The 15,779-nt window shown below is 34.4% G+C and overlaps 1 protein-coding gene across 3 annotated transcripts in view; it reads right to left on the bottom strand.

Annotated features, from left to right (window-relative positions):
* UGGT2 (UDP-glucose glycoprotein glucosyltransferase 2) overlaps positions 1–15,779 on the bottom strand; it is a 282,351-nt gene that overhangs the window by 179,404 nt on the left and 87,168 nt on the right. For all 3 annotated transcript variants that reach the window (XM_066236801.1, XM_066236802.1, XM_066236804.1), the window contains exons 11-15: positions 14,838–14,929; positions 10,709–10,859; positions 5,493–5,612; positions 4,558–4,643; positions 3,875–4,010 (exon numbers count right to left, since the gene is read on the bottom strand). In XM_066236801.1, coding sequence (XP_066092898.1) covers positions 3,875–4,010; positions 4,558–4,643; positions 5,493–5,612; positions 10,709–10,859; positions 14,838–14,929 — 585 coding nt within the window. The remainder of the gene's footprint in view (positions 1–3,874; positions 4,011–4,557; positions 4,644–5,492; positions 5,613–10,708; positions 10,860–14,837; positions 14,930–15,779) is intronic.

Below are 15,779 nucleotides of genomic sequence, written 5' to 3'. Positions count from 1 at the left end.
GGTAATAAAACAGTATTTAAGAAATTTTATAATTGATGTATTTTACTAAAAGTCTACATTTTGCTCAAATTGTTCTAAATTAGTAAAGCTAAGTCATCTTAAGCCATATTATTCAACTGCCAGTCCATGGACTGGTCTGCCAGAAATTTCGTGCCAGTCAGCAAGTTAACCACCCTGATGTTGTATGAAGATAACAGACCTAATGATCTCAGTTGAATTTGCTTATGTTCAGGGGGATTTCTGCCTTAGTGGTCCCCAAAATATATAATTCTCCTATTTTCACTGTTCCTAAGTGTAAAAAGGTTGAAAACCACTGGATAGGGCATAACACATTCCCAATGAAATGTAAATGAATATTGTCATACTTCAGAACACAGGGGAATCTAATATGCTTTCTTTATATTCCTTCTTCATTTACTTTCCCTCTCCTTCTTTCTCTAGTTGTTTAGCACAACTTGTAGGCTATAGTAAATATTGAATACTTATTTTTATGCTGCTTTGTACTGAACCCTATGATTCTAAGTGCAATTAGGTTTCCTAAGAGATTATAATATTGTGCTGAACATCACCACAGATATTTCAAAAGGCAAGTGATTTAACAATATGCCATTGTTAGATTCAGAGAGTACTGATATACTGGGGCTGCCAAAGAGTGTAACTATTAAAGGAACAGGGAGTACTGATATGGCCCCTGTGAGGCTGAGAACAAAGAAGGTCAGAGACCCTTATCAGAAGTTTATGTTTGAAATTCGCCACTAGATAGGAAGAATAAATATAATCAAAATGGCCATATTACCCAAAGCAATATACAAATTTAATGCAATTCACATCAAACTTCCAATGACGTTTTTTAAAGAAATAGAGCAAAAAATCATCAGATTTATATGGAACTATAAAAAACCCCGAATAGCCAAAACAATCCTAAGGAAAAAGAATGAAGCTGGGGGCATTACAATACCTGACTTTAAACTATATTATAGGGCCACGATAATCAAAACAGCATGGTATTGGCAGAAAAATAGACACTCAGACCAATGGAACAGAATAGAAAGCCCAGAAATAAAACCACATATATATGGTCAAATAATCTTTGATAAAGGGGCCAACAACACACAATGGAGAAAAGAAAGCCTCTTCAACAAATGGTGTTGGGAAAACTGGAAAGCCACATGCAAAAGAATGAAACTTGACTACAGCCTGTCCCCGTGTACTAAAATTAATTCAAAATGGATCAAAGACCTAAATATAAGACCTGAAACAATAAAGTACATAGAAGAAGACATAGGTACTAAAATCATGGACCTGGGTTTTAAAGAACATTTTATGAACTTGACTCCAATGGCAAGAGAAGTGAAGGCAAAGATAAATGAATGGGACTACATCAGAATTAAAAGTTTTTGCTCAGCAAGAGAAACTGATAACAAAATAAACAGAAAGCCAACTAAATGGGAAATGATATTTTTAAACAACAGCTCAGATAAGGGCCTAATATCCAAAATTTACAAAGAACTCATAAAACTCAACAACAAACAAACAAACAATCCCATAAAAAAATGGGAAGAAGACATGAACAGACACTTCTCCCAGGAAGAGATACAAATGGCCAACAGATATATGAAAAGATGCTCAGCTTTATTAGTTATTAGAGAAATGCAAATCAAAACTACAATGAGATACCACCTCACTCCTGTTAGATTAGCTATTATCAACAAGACGGGTAATAGCAAATGTTGGAGGGGCTGTGGAGAAAAAGGAACCCTCATTCACTGTTGGTGGGACTGTAAAGTAGTACAACCATTATGGAGGAAAGTATGGTGGTTCCTCAAAAAACTGAAAATAGAACTACCTTATGACCCAGCAATCCCTCTACTGGGTATATACCCCAAAACCTCAGAAACATTGATATGTGAAGACACATGTAGCCCCATGTTCATTGCAGCACTGTTCACAGTGGCCAAGACATGGAAACAACCAAAAAGCCCTTCAATAGAAGACTGCATAAAGGAGATGTGGCACATATACACTATGGAATACTACTCAGCCATAAGAAATGATGACATCAGATCATTTACAGCAAAATGGTGGGATCTTGATAACATTATAAGGAGTGAAATAAGTAAATCAGAAAAAAACAAGAACTACATGATTCCATACATTGGTGGAACATAAAAATGAGACTAAGAGACATGGACAAGAGTGTGGTGGTTACCAGGGGTGGGGGGAGGGAGGATATGGGAGGGAGGGAGGGAGAGAGTTAGGTGGAGGGGGAGGGGCACAGAGAACTAGATAGAGGGTGGCGGAGGACAATCTGACTTTGGGCGAGGGGTATGCAACATAATTTAATGACAAAATAACCTAGACATGTTTCTTTGAATATATGTACCCTGATTTATTAATGTCATCCCATTACCATTAATAAAAATTAAAAAAAAAGAAAAAAGAAAAAAAGAAATTCGCCACTAAGCTAAAACCGGCCCCTGTTGCTATGCCGGCCCCTGTTGCTATGCTGTGTGCGACCTCCCTAGCCAATAGCTAAACTGCTACATTTGCTTCTGTATTATGCTTGCTCACTTAGGATATATAAGGACTTGGCTGTAAGCGCCAGGCACGGCTTCCATTTGCAGCTCCTCGTGAACACAGTGTCTCCAGACATCTTGGGAGTTTGCCCCTGCGCAGGTTAAACTGGCCAATAAAGTAACATCTTAACTCCTAAAAGTCTCCAACGTTTGTTCTTATACTCGGTGGATGCTACACCATCATGCAAATTAATGTCTGATAGAAAGTGCTTATAGAATAGTAATTCAATAGAAATAATTAAGATAACTTAGGTAAAAGTAATTTTGGAAGGTCTTCAAGTTTCTTAGTTTTCAACAGTACGTTGATTCTTTTATAATAAGGTAGTTGGATTTTAATAAATGTATAAGTCAATTTGACTAAGCTCCTTATAAACTCTTAACACAAATCAGTAAAACTAATAGACTGAGGTACAATATTGACATATATTCCATGGCACTGTTTCACAGAACAAAGAATATCCAAAGTCACTGCAGGGTAGGTAGTTTCTATACCCCATGATAGTCAATTAATGAGGGATTTAGTGGTTTTCCAGGGAGCTACAGGGAGGGTAGATAATTTACAGTGCTTTGGTAATTTCCTTCTTAGTCTGAAGAACCATTCCTTATTTACAATTGTGGTTGACAAGTTAAAGATTAATAAATTCAAAAATGAATAGACATGATTTAAGATTTAACCTGACTTTCTTAATAATTTTAATATACATTTATATTTTTTTCATGATGGGCTATAATAGTTTCAAAACCTCAATTATGAAATAATCTTGTATCTTATTATTCCTTAATTAGGTTCTTACCAATTTCTGACTTTTCTTTTACAACCTCTTAGTCACCCAGTATTACATACCATTTCCATGCTAATTTACTGTTATAAAGTAACCTCCTCCTCCTTTAAAATTCTCTAGAAAGTATCTATATACTTTGTCATTCAGAATAAAATATTTATATTTTGCAATACTTTACAATATTTTTTTCTATTTGTGATTTTACTCAAGACCTACTCAAGAAATCTTCCCTAACCATTTTCTTTAAACATATATATATATATATATATATGTGTGTGTGTATATATATGCAATTTAAATTTCTTTATTGGCTGGGTAAACTTAAGTAAATTCATATATTTTGTAAAGCATGGGGACAATATCATGCACTTAAGTTGGGAGTTGCAAAAATCAAATCCATCATCTGTATTAATTCCCATCATAGTTTTTATAAACTTTGAAATGTTAATAATAATTATAGTAATGCAAGAAAGGCACTACAAATTTAAATAAATTATGCCTAGTGCATAAACTCACATGTGCTATGGAAATAAATGCTTGTGATACATTATGCTCTTCCGCAATATAATTGAAAGCCCGCCAAAGAGCAACTCCAGTATCATTTGTTCCATCAGCTGCATCATCTGTATTAACAATGAACACAAAACCGATTCTGGAAAAGGAAGATGAATAAGGAATGTCACAATTACTCCTTGAACCACAATAAACCATGATTTTAAAACACCATTAGACTACAACATTTAGATGGAAAGAATGTGTTAGAAAATGGGGGTATGAGGGAACATTATTATTTGAAAGGTTTGATGTATAATACCTACTCATCAAAATCTTCGTATCTGATGGATTCCTCCAAAATGTATACTCTCTGGTGGTGGCAGTATTAAATGACCATGTTTTTTGGGGTGGGGGATGAGTGGGGGAAGACAAGTGCACTCTTAACACAACCACAATGAAATGGATCGATCTTTAAGTTCCCAAAGTAAAGAGATCATTCTCTCAGGAAGATAAACAAGATTACCAAGCAGCTCTGAGGAACAGAGTCTACCATAAAGGTATACGATGCTTCACAACACATAGCTATGTGTGTCAGGCAATAGAGATGAACCATTGCTTTGAATTCACATTAATACTATGTGTAATACAACATGAACATCATTAGATTGCCTTCAGTTGACAGTTTGTTATAAATTGACAATTACCTAAGAGGAATTTTTTGATAAAATAAAAGTTCAGCAAGTTTTATAAAGTCCAAGGTATATTCTTGAGCAGGATCTATAAACAGAACCTAAAAGAAAGTAAATAGTCTATAATCATTATTTTGTTTTAATACAATATTTTCATGAAATTCAAGTTTAGTCTAATTCCTGTAACTAAAAGTATAAAGTTCAAGGTTTTTAAAAATAAATTTCTAGCAAGTCTAAAGAATTTTGAAGAATGTACAGAAAAATTTCATTTATAAAGAATTTCTAAAAGCTGCATATCCAAATACAATATATGGAATTTGATAATATATTACTCATTCTCCTTTTGAAGCACAGCATAAAGTACATATTTTTTACAGGAAGTAAAAGATCTTATTCTAAATGTTCAGTGGATTTTCTGTGATAAATTTTTAAAAAAAGGAAATGGTAATTAAATATTGACCAAAAAAAGAAAGCAGTCACATAACTGATTGCTGTAGATTGATACAGAAAATAAGATATTCATTTCCTATGCAAAAATAAATAAGGCCCTAGGTGTCTACATTTTAAAGTTCTATAAGGTTCTTTATGTTGTAGTAATGAATTTATATGCTAAGATGATAAAATGGTATTTGTGTATTTTTCTCAGAAATGTAAAAAATGTTATAATATAGAAGAAAGAAAAGCTCTATAATAGATTCCTTTCAGGAAAGGTAAAAGTAGCCCACTAAGTTAATAATTGGTATTATTAAAGAACATGAACACTAAATAACAAGAGGCAGATAATGTGACACTGCTAGTTTTTGAGACCTACTCAGGCATGCCACTATAGCTTGCTGTATCAGGCAAATAGTTCCTTTCTTATTACTCAGATGCCTACTTATCAAGAACAGGGTAATCCAAAAGAGAGCTTACATCTTTATAAAAACATCTATATAAAATATAGAACTCACCAAATTATGGAAATTACGCCTTATGGAAGGTATTTTTCCAGGGAATACTGGTTTTAGAAGTTCCTGGCAACTTGCAGGCCATGTAACATACAAATCATCATTTTCTAAGTCATTAATCCACTAGGAAAGAATACATAAATCTGTTAAAGCTATAGTAAGATCTAAAATAATTTTCAAAGGCAGATTTCACTCTATCAAAGGCGAGGTGGAAGTATACATAGGATTTTCTATATTAGACTGATTAAATATAGGAAGTCAGTCGAATAGTCTTTAATTAAGGAATATATCATATGCAATAATTTTATATTACCATGGCCTTTTCCATGAAGCCTTCTCCCCAAAACAGTGACTCCTTTTACTAGTATGTGTGTTTTTTATATTAAAAAATAAAATTGTATAAAAATTACTCTCCATTAACCATTTAAGAGAGATAAAAATTTATCTTATTAGCAGTATAAGAGCCAGTGAAGTCCTCCACCTCCCATCTCAAATTTAAAGGCTTGGCCATAAGAAAAATAAAACACTTTTTAAAAGTTATAGAACATATACTAAGTAAAGTACATGGAGAAAAACAATAATGGAAAATCAAAACAAAGTGCAAGAGAGATGGGCAACACAGGCAAAGGGTCTAATATACATGCAGCTGAAAAACAAAAACGGGACAAAGCAGTACTTGGAGAAAATCAGGAGGCTTCCGCAGTGATCTAGACGTAAGTTTTTGGAGGGCTTCACTAAGAGGCAGTGGTTTTAGAGAGAAGTCAGAATTAAGACACACACCTAAAGAGGGATGAGTAAGAGGGACGAATCCAAGGTAATTCAGGGCTTTCAGAAAGGAACACTGCACCAACACAGAGATAATAGACTCTAAGGGAAGTGGACTTCTCCAGGAAGACAGCAGGAAAGTAGGAAGGGAGCTAACTCTTAATACTTAAGATGTCTACATGACAGCTGAGGAGGGAAAACTGGACAGTTTCAAGAATTTCTATTTTAGCGGATAACAAGTATGATGGGGATCTGGGATTAGCTTATTTCCACTATAATTTGCCCTGATAGTACTGAGAGCGAAGAGAGAACTTTGGTCTCCCTGGAAAAGTCAGTAGTAGAGTATCTTGTTTATTTTTCTGATGTAATTCTTGCAAAGATGTGAAGGTAATGGGAATAGTCCTAAGGATCGTGACATGCTAAGAATCCCCTGTGAAGTGAAATCTGTGTAGACTCAGTCAGCAGTGTCTATTTTATTGTTTTTCTATGTGAATACTAGGCCAGAGGAGAACGTTCCATGTAGAGGATTTGAATATCTGGTCCCCTTGGTGATGTTATATTTCTTATTTTAAGAGAGAAACTGGCCTTATGTTTTATGTATCAGTCCCACTGAACTGGATAATGATTGCAAGCAGAGTCGCTGTTAATGATCAGAATAGCTGAAGGTGTTTATTTAAAATGCACTTTCCTTACCTCCATCACAGACCTGCTAAATCAGAAACTCAGAACAGGCCCATTCTGGGAATCTCCATTTAGAACAACTGCCTGTCCGCAGACCAGTCCGCCAGAAATTTCATGCTGGTCCGCAAAAGAGTTAACCACCCTGATGTTGTATGAATATTATAGACCCAATGATCTTGGTCGAATTTGCTTATGCTCAGGGTGATTTCTGCCTTAGCGGTCCCCAAAATAATTCTATTTTCATGAGCTTCCAAGTGTAAAAAGGTTGAAAACCACTGGTATAAAGAGCAGTAAAAAGAGCTACAGTAAACATTGATAACAAGTCACTTAATGTTCCAGAAAATATAAATGGTAACTAATTAATAACTTGTGTGATTTTTCCTGAGTCTGACAGCTTTGATGTTCATGGTGCTGCTATGGGAGGCTTTTGACGTAGGACAAAAGTAACCATGATAACTGAGATGCTTCAGAGCAAAACCCTTAGATTTTTATATCAAACAATTAGCAAGACATTGAGAGGTTATATTTTTTTCTTAAAACCTTTTCTTCTCATCATACAAAGGGTAGGTAAAAGTAGGTTTATAGTTGTGAATGCAAAACACTTTATTCTTGTACCATTAATTATTGTGTAATTTATTTGTATTACCATTAGAAACCTACTTTTGTCCACACCTGTATAATACATATCCACAGATAAAAATTTGCAATATACAGAAAATATGAAAAAATATTCAAAACTACCCACTACATCACCAACACCCATTAATAATTTAACATTTTGATGTACATGCTCCTGATCCTGTGTCCATCTTTTACGTGATGACCTCATATGTCCACATTTTTTACTTACTATGAGAACACAGTCATTGCCCCTGATTTAAGCATATTTATAAATATAAGTTTAACTCAATAGTGTGAATATGTAGTTGACAACATTTCTGTTTTATACATAACTCATTTTTATTTTGATTGTTTTAAAAATATGGAGTAATGATCACAACTTAGTGTACAGAGACTTTTCTCCATTTCCTATATGATAGTCTCTAGATCAAAGTACATGAACATTGTAAGGACACAGCAGCCGTAACTTTTTTTTTTTGTATTTTTCCGAAGCTGGAAATGGGGAGGCAGTCAGACAGACTCCCCCATGCGCCTGACCAGGATCCACCCCGCATGCCCACCAGGGGGCGATGCTCTGCCCATCTTGGGGCGTAGCAGCCCTAACTTTTTAAAAGGCTGTGTCATTTACCACTCTCCTCCCATGTGCCTTTTCATCCTTCTTTCCTATCTCCTTAGTTAAGTTGCAGTTTTTATTATTTTTATTATCAAATATTAAGATTATGTTATTACATAGTAGTTATTACAAATTAAAATGTATATGTCATTATAAATAAATCATTTTGTCTTCCAAATGATTTTTGAAGAAAAAGCTTTTGATCTGTTTACTGTCACTTCAAACCCATTTTCACTCAAGTCTCATTAATTATAATGGTTTTCCTTGGGGAGTTTTTGTTATATAATCTTACGTTATGCAATACTTTTATTTTCTCATTTCTAATAGTTATTTTTTTATAATAATGTTAAATCATAATGTTGATATGAACATTCTTATATTAACTGTTGTAATTAGAATGATCCCAGAATTTCACTGTTAAAATTATGCTCTGTATTGGTTTGAGATAAATATTTATGTAGCCATTTATAGAATATTTATATTTACTGAGTGCCTACTAAAATCAGGGATACATAGATGAGAGAAAAAAATGGATAAAATTTCTACCTTCAAAATGTTTATGTAGCCTATAAAAACAGACATTGAAGAATCACACATAAATGAAAAGTTGTAATTGTGCTAAGTTTACAGAAATTGTAGTTCTATTACATAATATGTATATATATGTGTGTGCACGCTCCCGCGGTGCACACAACAGAGAAAGGCAGGGGGAGACAGGGAGAGAGGGAGAGGGAGGAAAGGAGAGAGAGGAAGGGAGAAGGAGGGAAGAAAGGGGGAAGTGAGAGGGAAGGAGAGGAGGGAGGGAGAGGAAGAGGGGGGAGAGAGGGATGGAAAGAGGGTGTTAAGGGGTGCGAGGGGGAGAAAGAAGGAGGGAAAGAAAGGGAGAGGGAGAGAGGGAGGAGGAGAGTTAGTTGAGTCAGTAGGTCTGGGTTGCTCACACCTTGCACATTCCCAAGAAGAGCCTATTTTTGTGATAAAGGTTCTCAAGCATGGCTCCTGGGAATTAAACTCTTGAAACATTCTGACTGACGAGTCTTCCACAGGTTTAGGGCCTTGCTGCAGGCTGCAGCAGTTTGTATGACTGTTTATACAAACAATGTGATTGTAATCAACATCTAGTTTTCCTTTGAGGTCTGGAGCTTCAGTGACAGATCAGTCACATAGCCATCATATGCCTATATAACATACTACATTTCAAAACCCTGAACTCCCATGCTCAAGCGAACTTCCCTGGCAAGTAGCACTTTGTACTGTCACACTGACTAAAGCATGTCCTGTACAACATCACTAGGAGCCCATTCTTGGAAGCTTGTTCCCGGTTTCCTCTGGACTCCACCTCATGCCCTCTCTCCTGCTATTACTTTGTACTCTTTTGTTCTATTAAATCATAACCACAAGTATAACCATTTCTAGGTCTTTTGAATCCTTTTAGCAAATCACCAGATTCGATGGTGCTTGTGGGGACTCCTTGACACAATCTGTATATAAAAAAAATCATCTAGGACAGTTAAGGAAAATTGCTCTCAGGAAGTACTGTTTGGAGTTAAAGGCTGAAAATAAATTGATTGGATAGAGAGAGGAAAATTTACTTTCCAGGCATGAGATAAGGGATAGTGGTGAAAAGAATATTTTATAGTCTAAGAAATGAAAGGAAGGATTAGACCATTTACAGCCTCATAGGTCCTACTAAGGACTGTTTTTGTGCCTTAAGCAAGGGAGAGCACTGTGATCAGATTTCAAAAACTTCATTCAGGCTATATCACACGGACAAGAATTTAGGAGGGCACTGAAAATTGTCTAGGCAAGATTTTCATTACATAAAGGTGGCAATTTTACATTCCTCAGATTTTAACCACTTGGTGTTTTGTTGTTATTGTTCATGTGGTAATTTGTTGTTCTTGTTTGTTTTGTTTTTACCTTTAAAGCTGGAAAGGATACTAAACTAGTGAGTAAGTGTTCTTGTGAGGAAATGCAAAGGACACAAGGAAAAGAAGATACAAATGTGAGGGGATGAATCAATTTTTTACTTTTTCTTCTGAGTTCTGCTATATAACCTCTTTGAAATTGTTTAAATTTATTCTGAAGTTAGACAATATATATTTTTTTAATTTTAGATTTTTTCTTTTTATTAAGTGAGAAGAAAAGAGGCAGAGAGACAGACTCCTGCATACTCCCAACCAGGATCCACCTGGCAAGCCCTCTACCAGGTGATGTTCTGCCCTTCTGGGGCCACTGCTCTGTTGCTCAGCAACCGAGCTATTTTACCGCCTGAGATAAGACCATGGAGCCATTCTCAGTGCTCGGGGCCAACTTGCTCCAACCAAACCATGGCTGCTGGAGGAGAAGAGAGATATAGAGAGAAGGTGAGGGGGAGGGGTGGAGAAGCTGATGGGCACTTCTACTGTGTCCTCTGACCGGGAATCGAACCCAGGACTTTCACACCCTAGGCTGATGCTATACCACTGAGCCAATCAGCCAGGACCAATATTTTGTTTTATATTAAGTCTTAATTTAAAACAGGAATTACATGAGCACTTACCATTATTGAAGAATGCCTAATATCTAATGCATAGTTTTTGTCCCAAACATGTGAACCTAATTTTAAAAATTTGCTCATATCTTCTCTGTTTATCCCAAGATTTCGAAGGCCATTCATCATTTTTCCTTCTAGCTTCAGCATATCCAAAATACTTCACATTTAAAGAAAAGAGATAAGTTTTATTCTGATGTTCCAGCATTTTAAAAAATCCTTTAAAACATATAGCTTTCTTAAAGCACTGGAAACAATTTACAATGGTATTTTTATTAATAGAGAAAAATATATAATTAAATTAAACTCATTAACAAATCAGGCAAGGAATTCTAATTAATTATCCAGGTTAAAGTTATATTGGGGGTTGTTTTGTTTTTAGTTGTTAACAAAATCTTATTTAAAATATAAGACAACAAGGATTATACTCCTTCCCAAAGAAGCAAGAATATTGTCACTCCTGAACAAGTCAATAATGAAGGGAAAAATAGAATAGGTCACTTTTTGATACATCTACTACAGAAACAAGATTAAACATGATCTAAAATATAAAATTTTAGTACAGAGAAAGCCCTATTAAAACATGAAACTTCACATCTTTTTAGAATACATATTAAAATTTCTAGTTACATTTATACTTAGATAGCTCTTAAACAGGATAGAAAATATTACTGCTAAAAATAACAATATCGATAAATAACCCTACTGACTTCCCCTTTCAGATATGAATGGAATGAGAATAAAGCAATATATAGATTTTATAATACAGTTTTCAGAAAGAACTATAAAGACCCAAATTTAAAAAGCAGAGATCTAATATCTAAACTGTAAAGAAAACTGTTTCATAAATGTTTGAAGTTGACCTGTATAATTTCTGCTCTGCACATCTGTATTCAGTGGTGGGATTCAGCCAGTTCATACTGGTTCAACAGAAACAATACTGAATTTTTTGTTGAGTTTGGCGATCCAGTTGTTAAAATCGCACTTGTAATCAGGGTTCTCTCTAAGGAGGGTGCCTGGGTAGCCGCCCAATGTGGAAATCACAAATGTACATTCCTTACACATTTTTTTTAACATTTATCTGTGCAACTATGTATTCTAAGCACCCATAGTAATGTTCATTCCATCCATAGGTGAGAAAAAATTGTGAGGATGCCAATCATGAAGCAATATGGAAATAACAGTTTTGTGTTTTTTTTCGGGTATTATTTAATATTTTTCATTAATATTTTAAAACTCTTGTGTACCTCTTTTACTGTTTTTATTTAGGTATTAAATGCATGAAATAATAAACTATCAGTATATCATTTATTTATACTTAAAACGGTCATTAGGGCAGAGAACTGATTGTTAAATTATTTGAATCCCACCACTGTCTGTATTCTAGATAGTTCTTCCCACTGCTTTGCAAAGTAAATGTTTTACCAAAATAATAATAATAATAATTAATAATAATAAAATCTATTAGGATATGAGTGTAATAAAAAGAGCACTAGCTTGTTATTACAAACCACCAATCTAATAATAAGATTTAATCTGGGTTGCAACACTGTTTCATGTGTGGATTCCTAAAGCTCTAACCCCTTATATCTAAATTTTCTAATAAAATAAAAATTTTGGAACGCACTGCCAGTGTTCTATTTTAAATATGTTATGATGCTTACTGATCATATACGTTCTATGTGATAGAATTTAAATATTCATTGTGGTTTTTATCATCTCTGCTATTTCAATCTCAATTTTCCAAGGAAAAAACATTTATAGAAAAATTAGATACAAGGTACAATGGACAAAGAATGAGATTTCAAATCTTGCTACTATTTGCTAGCTGTGTCCTTATCTTTGTGTGAGATCTCTCTGAGAGAACAGTCATGATCACTTTATAAGGTATTAGTAATTACATTAATTCACTACTGGGCATGCAGTTGCCCTCAACTAGCATTAGTTTCCTCCTTGTTCTTCCTAAATCATGAATTTTACATACTGATGAAAAAAAACCCCAGTTCATTAAATATGCTATATTTATTTATCAGTAAAACTCCTGTATCTCTGAATTTCTAAATAATTTCTCATGCTTCTTTTTTAAATATGTAGTTACTCTCTTTAGATTTGCTTAGAACCCTTCACCAACTTCTACTGGTTCCGCATCTGGTCCTTGCCCACTTGAGTGACCTCAGTTTCCTCAATCTCCTCACTGCGCATTCTGGCCATACTAGACTTTCCGTTTTCTCAAATACGCCATGTTTATAGAACTTGCACTCCTGCATTTGCCTGACTCATCCTTTAAGTCTTAGCTGAAATGTCACTTCCATGGAGAAATCTGGTATCCACTGTCCCCATGTTCTATCAAGAACAAATGTAAATCTCTGTAGGTATAAACCCTTAAAGCACTGCACTTTACCTTTTATAAACCTTAGCACTGTACTTATCTAATATGTTATTCCACTAGACTGTCAATTTCACATAGGCAAGACTTCTACGTTGTTCACCATTATACCCCAAATATTAAGCAGTATATACAGAATAATAGATACGTACTAAACTAAATATTTCAATATTGAATTGATTTAAAAATATCAAGACCCCTTTGTTATTTCTTTCTGGATGAGAGAAAGAAAGGCCAGGCCATGGGGTGTAGTACCAGTTTTCTACAACCCCAAAATGCAACGAGGGACAGGAGGTAAGAAGTGCTTACCCCTCCCCCCAACTTTTTTTTCTTCTTTTTACCAGAAATGGACCTCTCTCTAGATCTAGGATGTGACTTCAATAATATAACATTTTCCTTCCTCTCCTCTTTCTTGTATCATTTTCTTCCATTCATCAAGTTCTTCACACTGATTTTATCTACATGTTCTGATCTTTTTCCGAGAACCTCTTTGATTGTTTATTTTGTACTAAAAATGTCAAAAGATATAAATACTCTCACATATCTTCTTTCCCTCTAAGGAAATTATAGTAGTGACAACTAGTGATCACTTCAATAAGGCACAAAAATGTATCATGCATGCTGCAAATCACAGAAGGGGGTTGTACTTTTTAAATAACTTACAGCCTTTCTAAATTAAACATCAAAATGTTCCTGCCAATAAATTTCCCCATACATTGACACAGAAAACTTTCCCCAACCTACCTAGCATTTCACTCCTTTTTCTAACCCTGTTTTCTCTGTTCCTGAACACAGATGTACTTTTGCCCCTCTGAAGAGCACAGGCCTGGAGCTAAACCTCCTCCACTCTTTCAGCATGTGGTACTTACTCCTGTGTATCCTAGGTTATCGTTTCCCAATATTAGGTCCAAGGACTCAACTAAATAAAGAGGAAAGTCCCATTTGCACTACCTGCTCTTCTTCTCAGTCTTTTTTGTATTTTCTTATATATTTTTTAAACTGGTAAAAAACAAAGTACAATAAACATTTATTAATTAAAGTTCAATAAAATACATTTAATTGAACTAAAACTGTCTTAACTAAAGTATTATGTTTATAAAATTCATTTTATAGTCTCAATATTAATTTTTACTTGTATGCTTCTTTAAAAAAATAAAATAACTTCAATTGATTTCCCTTCTTTTGGCCCATGACTGATTTATAGTCAGTAGCCATGATGAATAAACAAATACCTAATTCTGCTCTAGAGCATTTCTGAAGAATTTTTTTGACCTAAGGAAATAGATAGCACCTTGAATTCTATTATTTCAAATTTCCTTTCTGATAGATACCAGTACTTTATATTCTCCCCATTAATTTCCTTCCTCTGAAGGAATATCTTATGTTCTTTCAGTTCCTTTCTGGAAGGCAGAATTCCCTGGTTGCTCAACCCAGTGCCAAAAAATTTCCCTGCTAAAGGATAAACCTTCTCTTCAATGAAAGGCCACTTCAAACAACGGCATAAGTATAAGTCTATAATTCAGAAACTTCAGTTTTCTCATCTAAACAAATGTCTCCAAGGTCTCTCCCAGTTCAGACATTCTATGACATGTAAGAGAGTACTCTACAAAAATAACAGAGGTGTTTTATGCAATCAACATGCATTTGCTTTACCTTTAAAATGATTATTTGAATTTTGACAAAGAATAAATTCAGAACAATATTGACCTTTATATAAATAGTAGTTAGCTATATAAATAATTCAATACTTACCTAAAAGGATCATGAGCAGTCATGTCAACACGAAGTCCATTTATATATAGACAGGCATCACCCGGCTGAATTTCAAATCTATGGAAAAGATCCTTGAAATAGGGCAGAATAATAGTTAACCAAGTCATATAATAATAGCAATCTAAGTGAGGAGTCTGCAAACTTTTGTATAGAGTCAGTTAGGAAATATATAGGTCTTTCCAGTCATATGATCTCTGATACAACCATTCAGTTCTTCCCTTATAGCATGAACGTAGCCAAACAATATATAAACAAATGGGCATGACAGTGTTCCAGTAAAACTTTTATTTATAAAAACAGGTGGTAGGCCAGATTTCAGTTACAGGTGGGTAGCTGTGTGACCACTGATCTAGTGATAGATATCTAATGACAGGCTAGAAACACAAATACTTGAATATTTTTATTCTGTAAATTGTTATATTAAGGTTCTAATGCCACAAAAATCATTTACCATTTACCTCCTCATTTTATATTGTGTGTGTGTGTGTGTATGTATGCTCACACACTTAGAATTTAATAGTTGACACATTCTTATTCTTCAATATCCCAAGACTCAAAACTTTGGTGTATGTGTAAATATTTGGAGATCACTCTAAATTCATAAAGTATTCCATTAAAGCAGTGTTTTAATGTTCATTGTCTTTTCATTCAGTAAATATTTCTCAAGGGCCTACTGTGTGCTAGAAATAACTCGAGGCACTGGGGCAGTAATAAAAATTAAAAAGGTAATAACCTTGCCAGTACAGTATAGATATTAAGATCATGGTAGGGAGTAAGATCTAGTTTAAATCTTAGTAGTAGTAAAATCTTGGCAAATTTACTTAGCTTGTATGTCTCAGTTTTCTCATCTGTAAAAAGGAATATTTACATCTATCTCACTGGTTTGTTGTAAAATTTAATCATAATATATACCTTGTCTAG

Source organism: Saccopteryx bilineata, chromosome 6 (assembly GCF_036850765.1).
Source record: "Saccopteryx bilineata isolate mSacBil1 chromosome 6, mSacBil1_pri_phased_curated, whole genome shotgun sequence".
In the NCBI taxonomy this organism is placed as follows: Eukaryota; Metazoa; Chordata; class Mammalia; order Chiroptera; family Emballonuridae; genus Saccopteryx; species Saccopteryx bilineata.
This window is presented reverse-complemented; position numbering and strand designations above follow the sequence as displayed.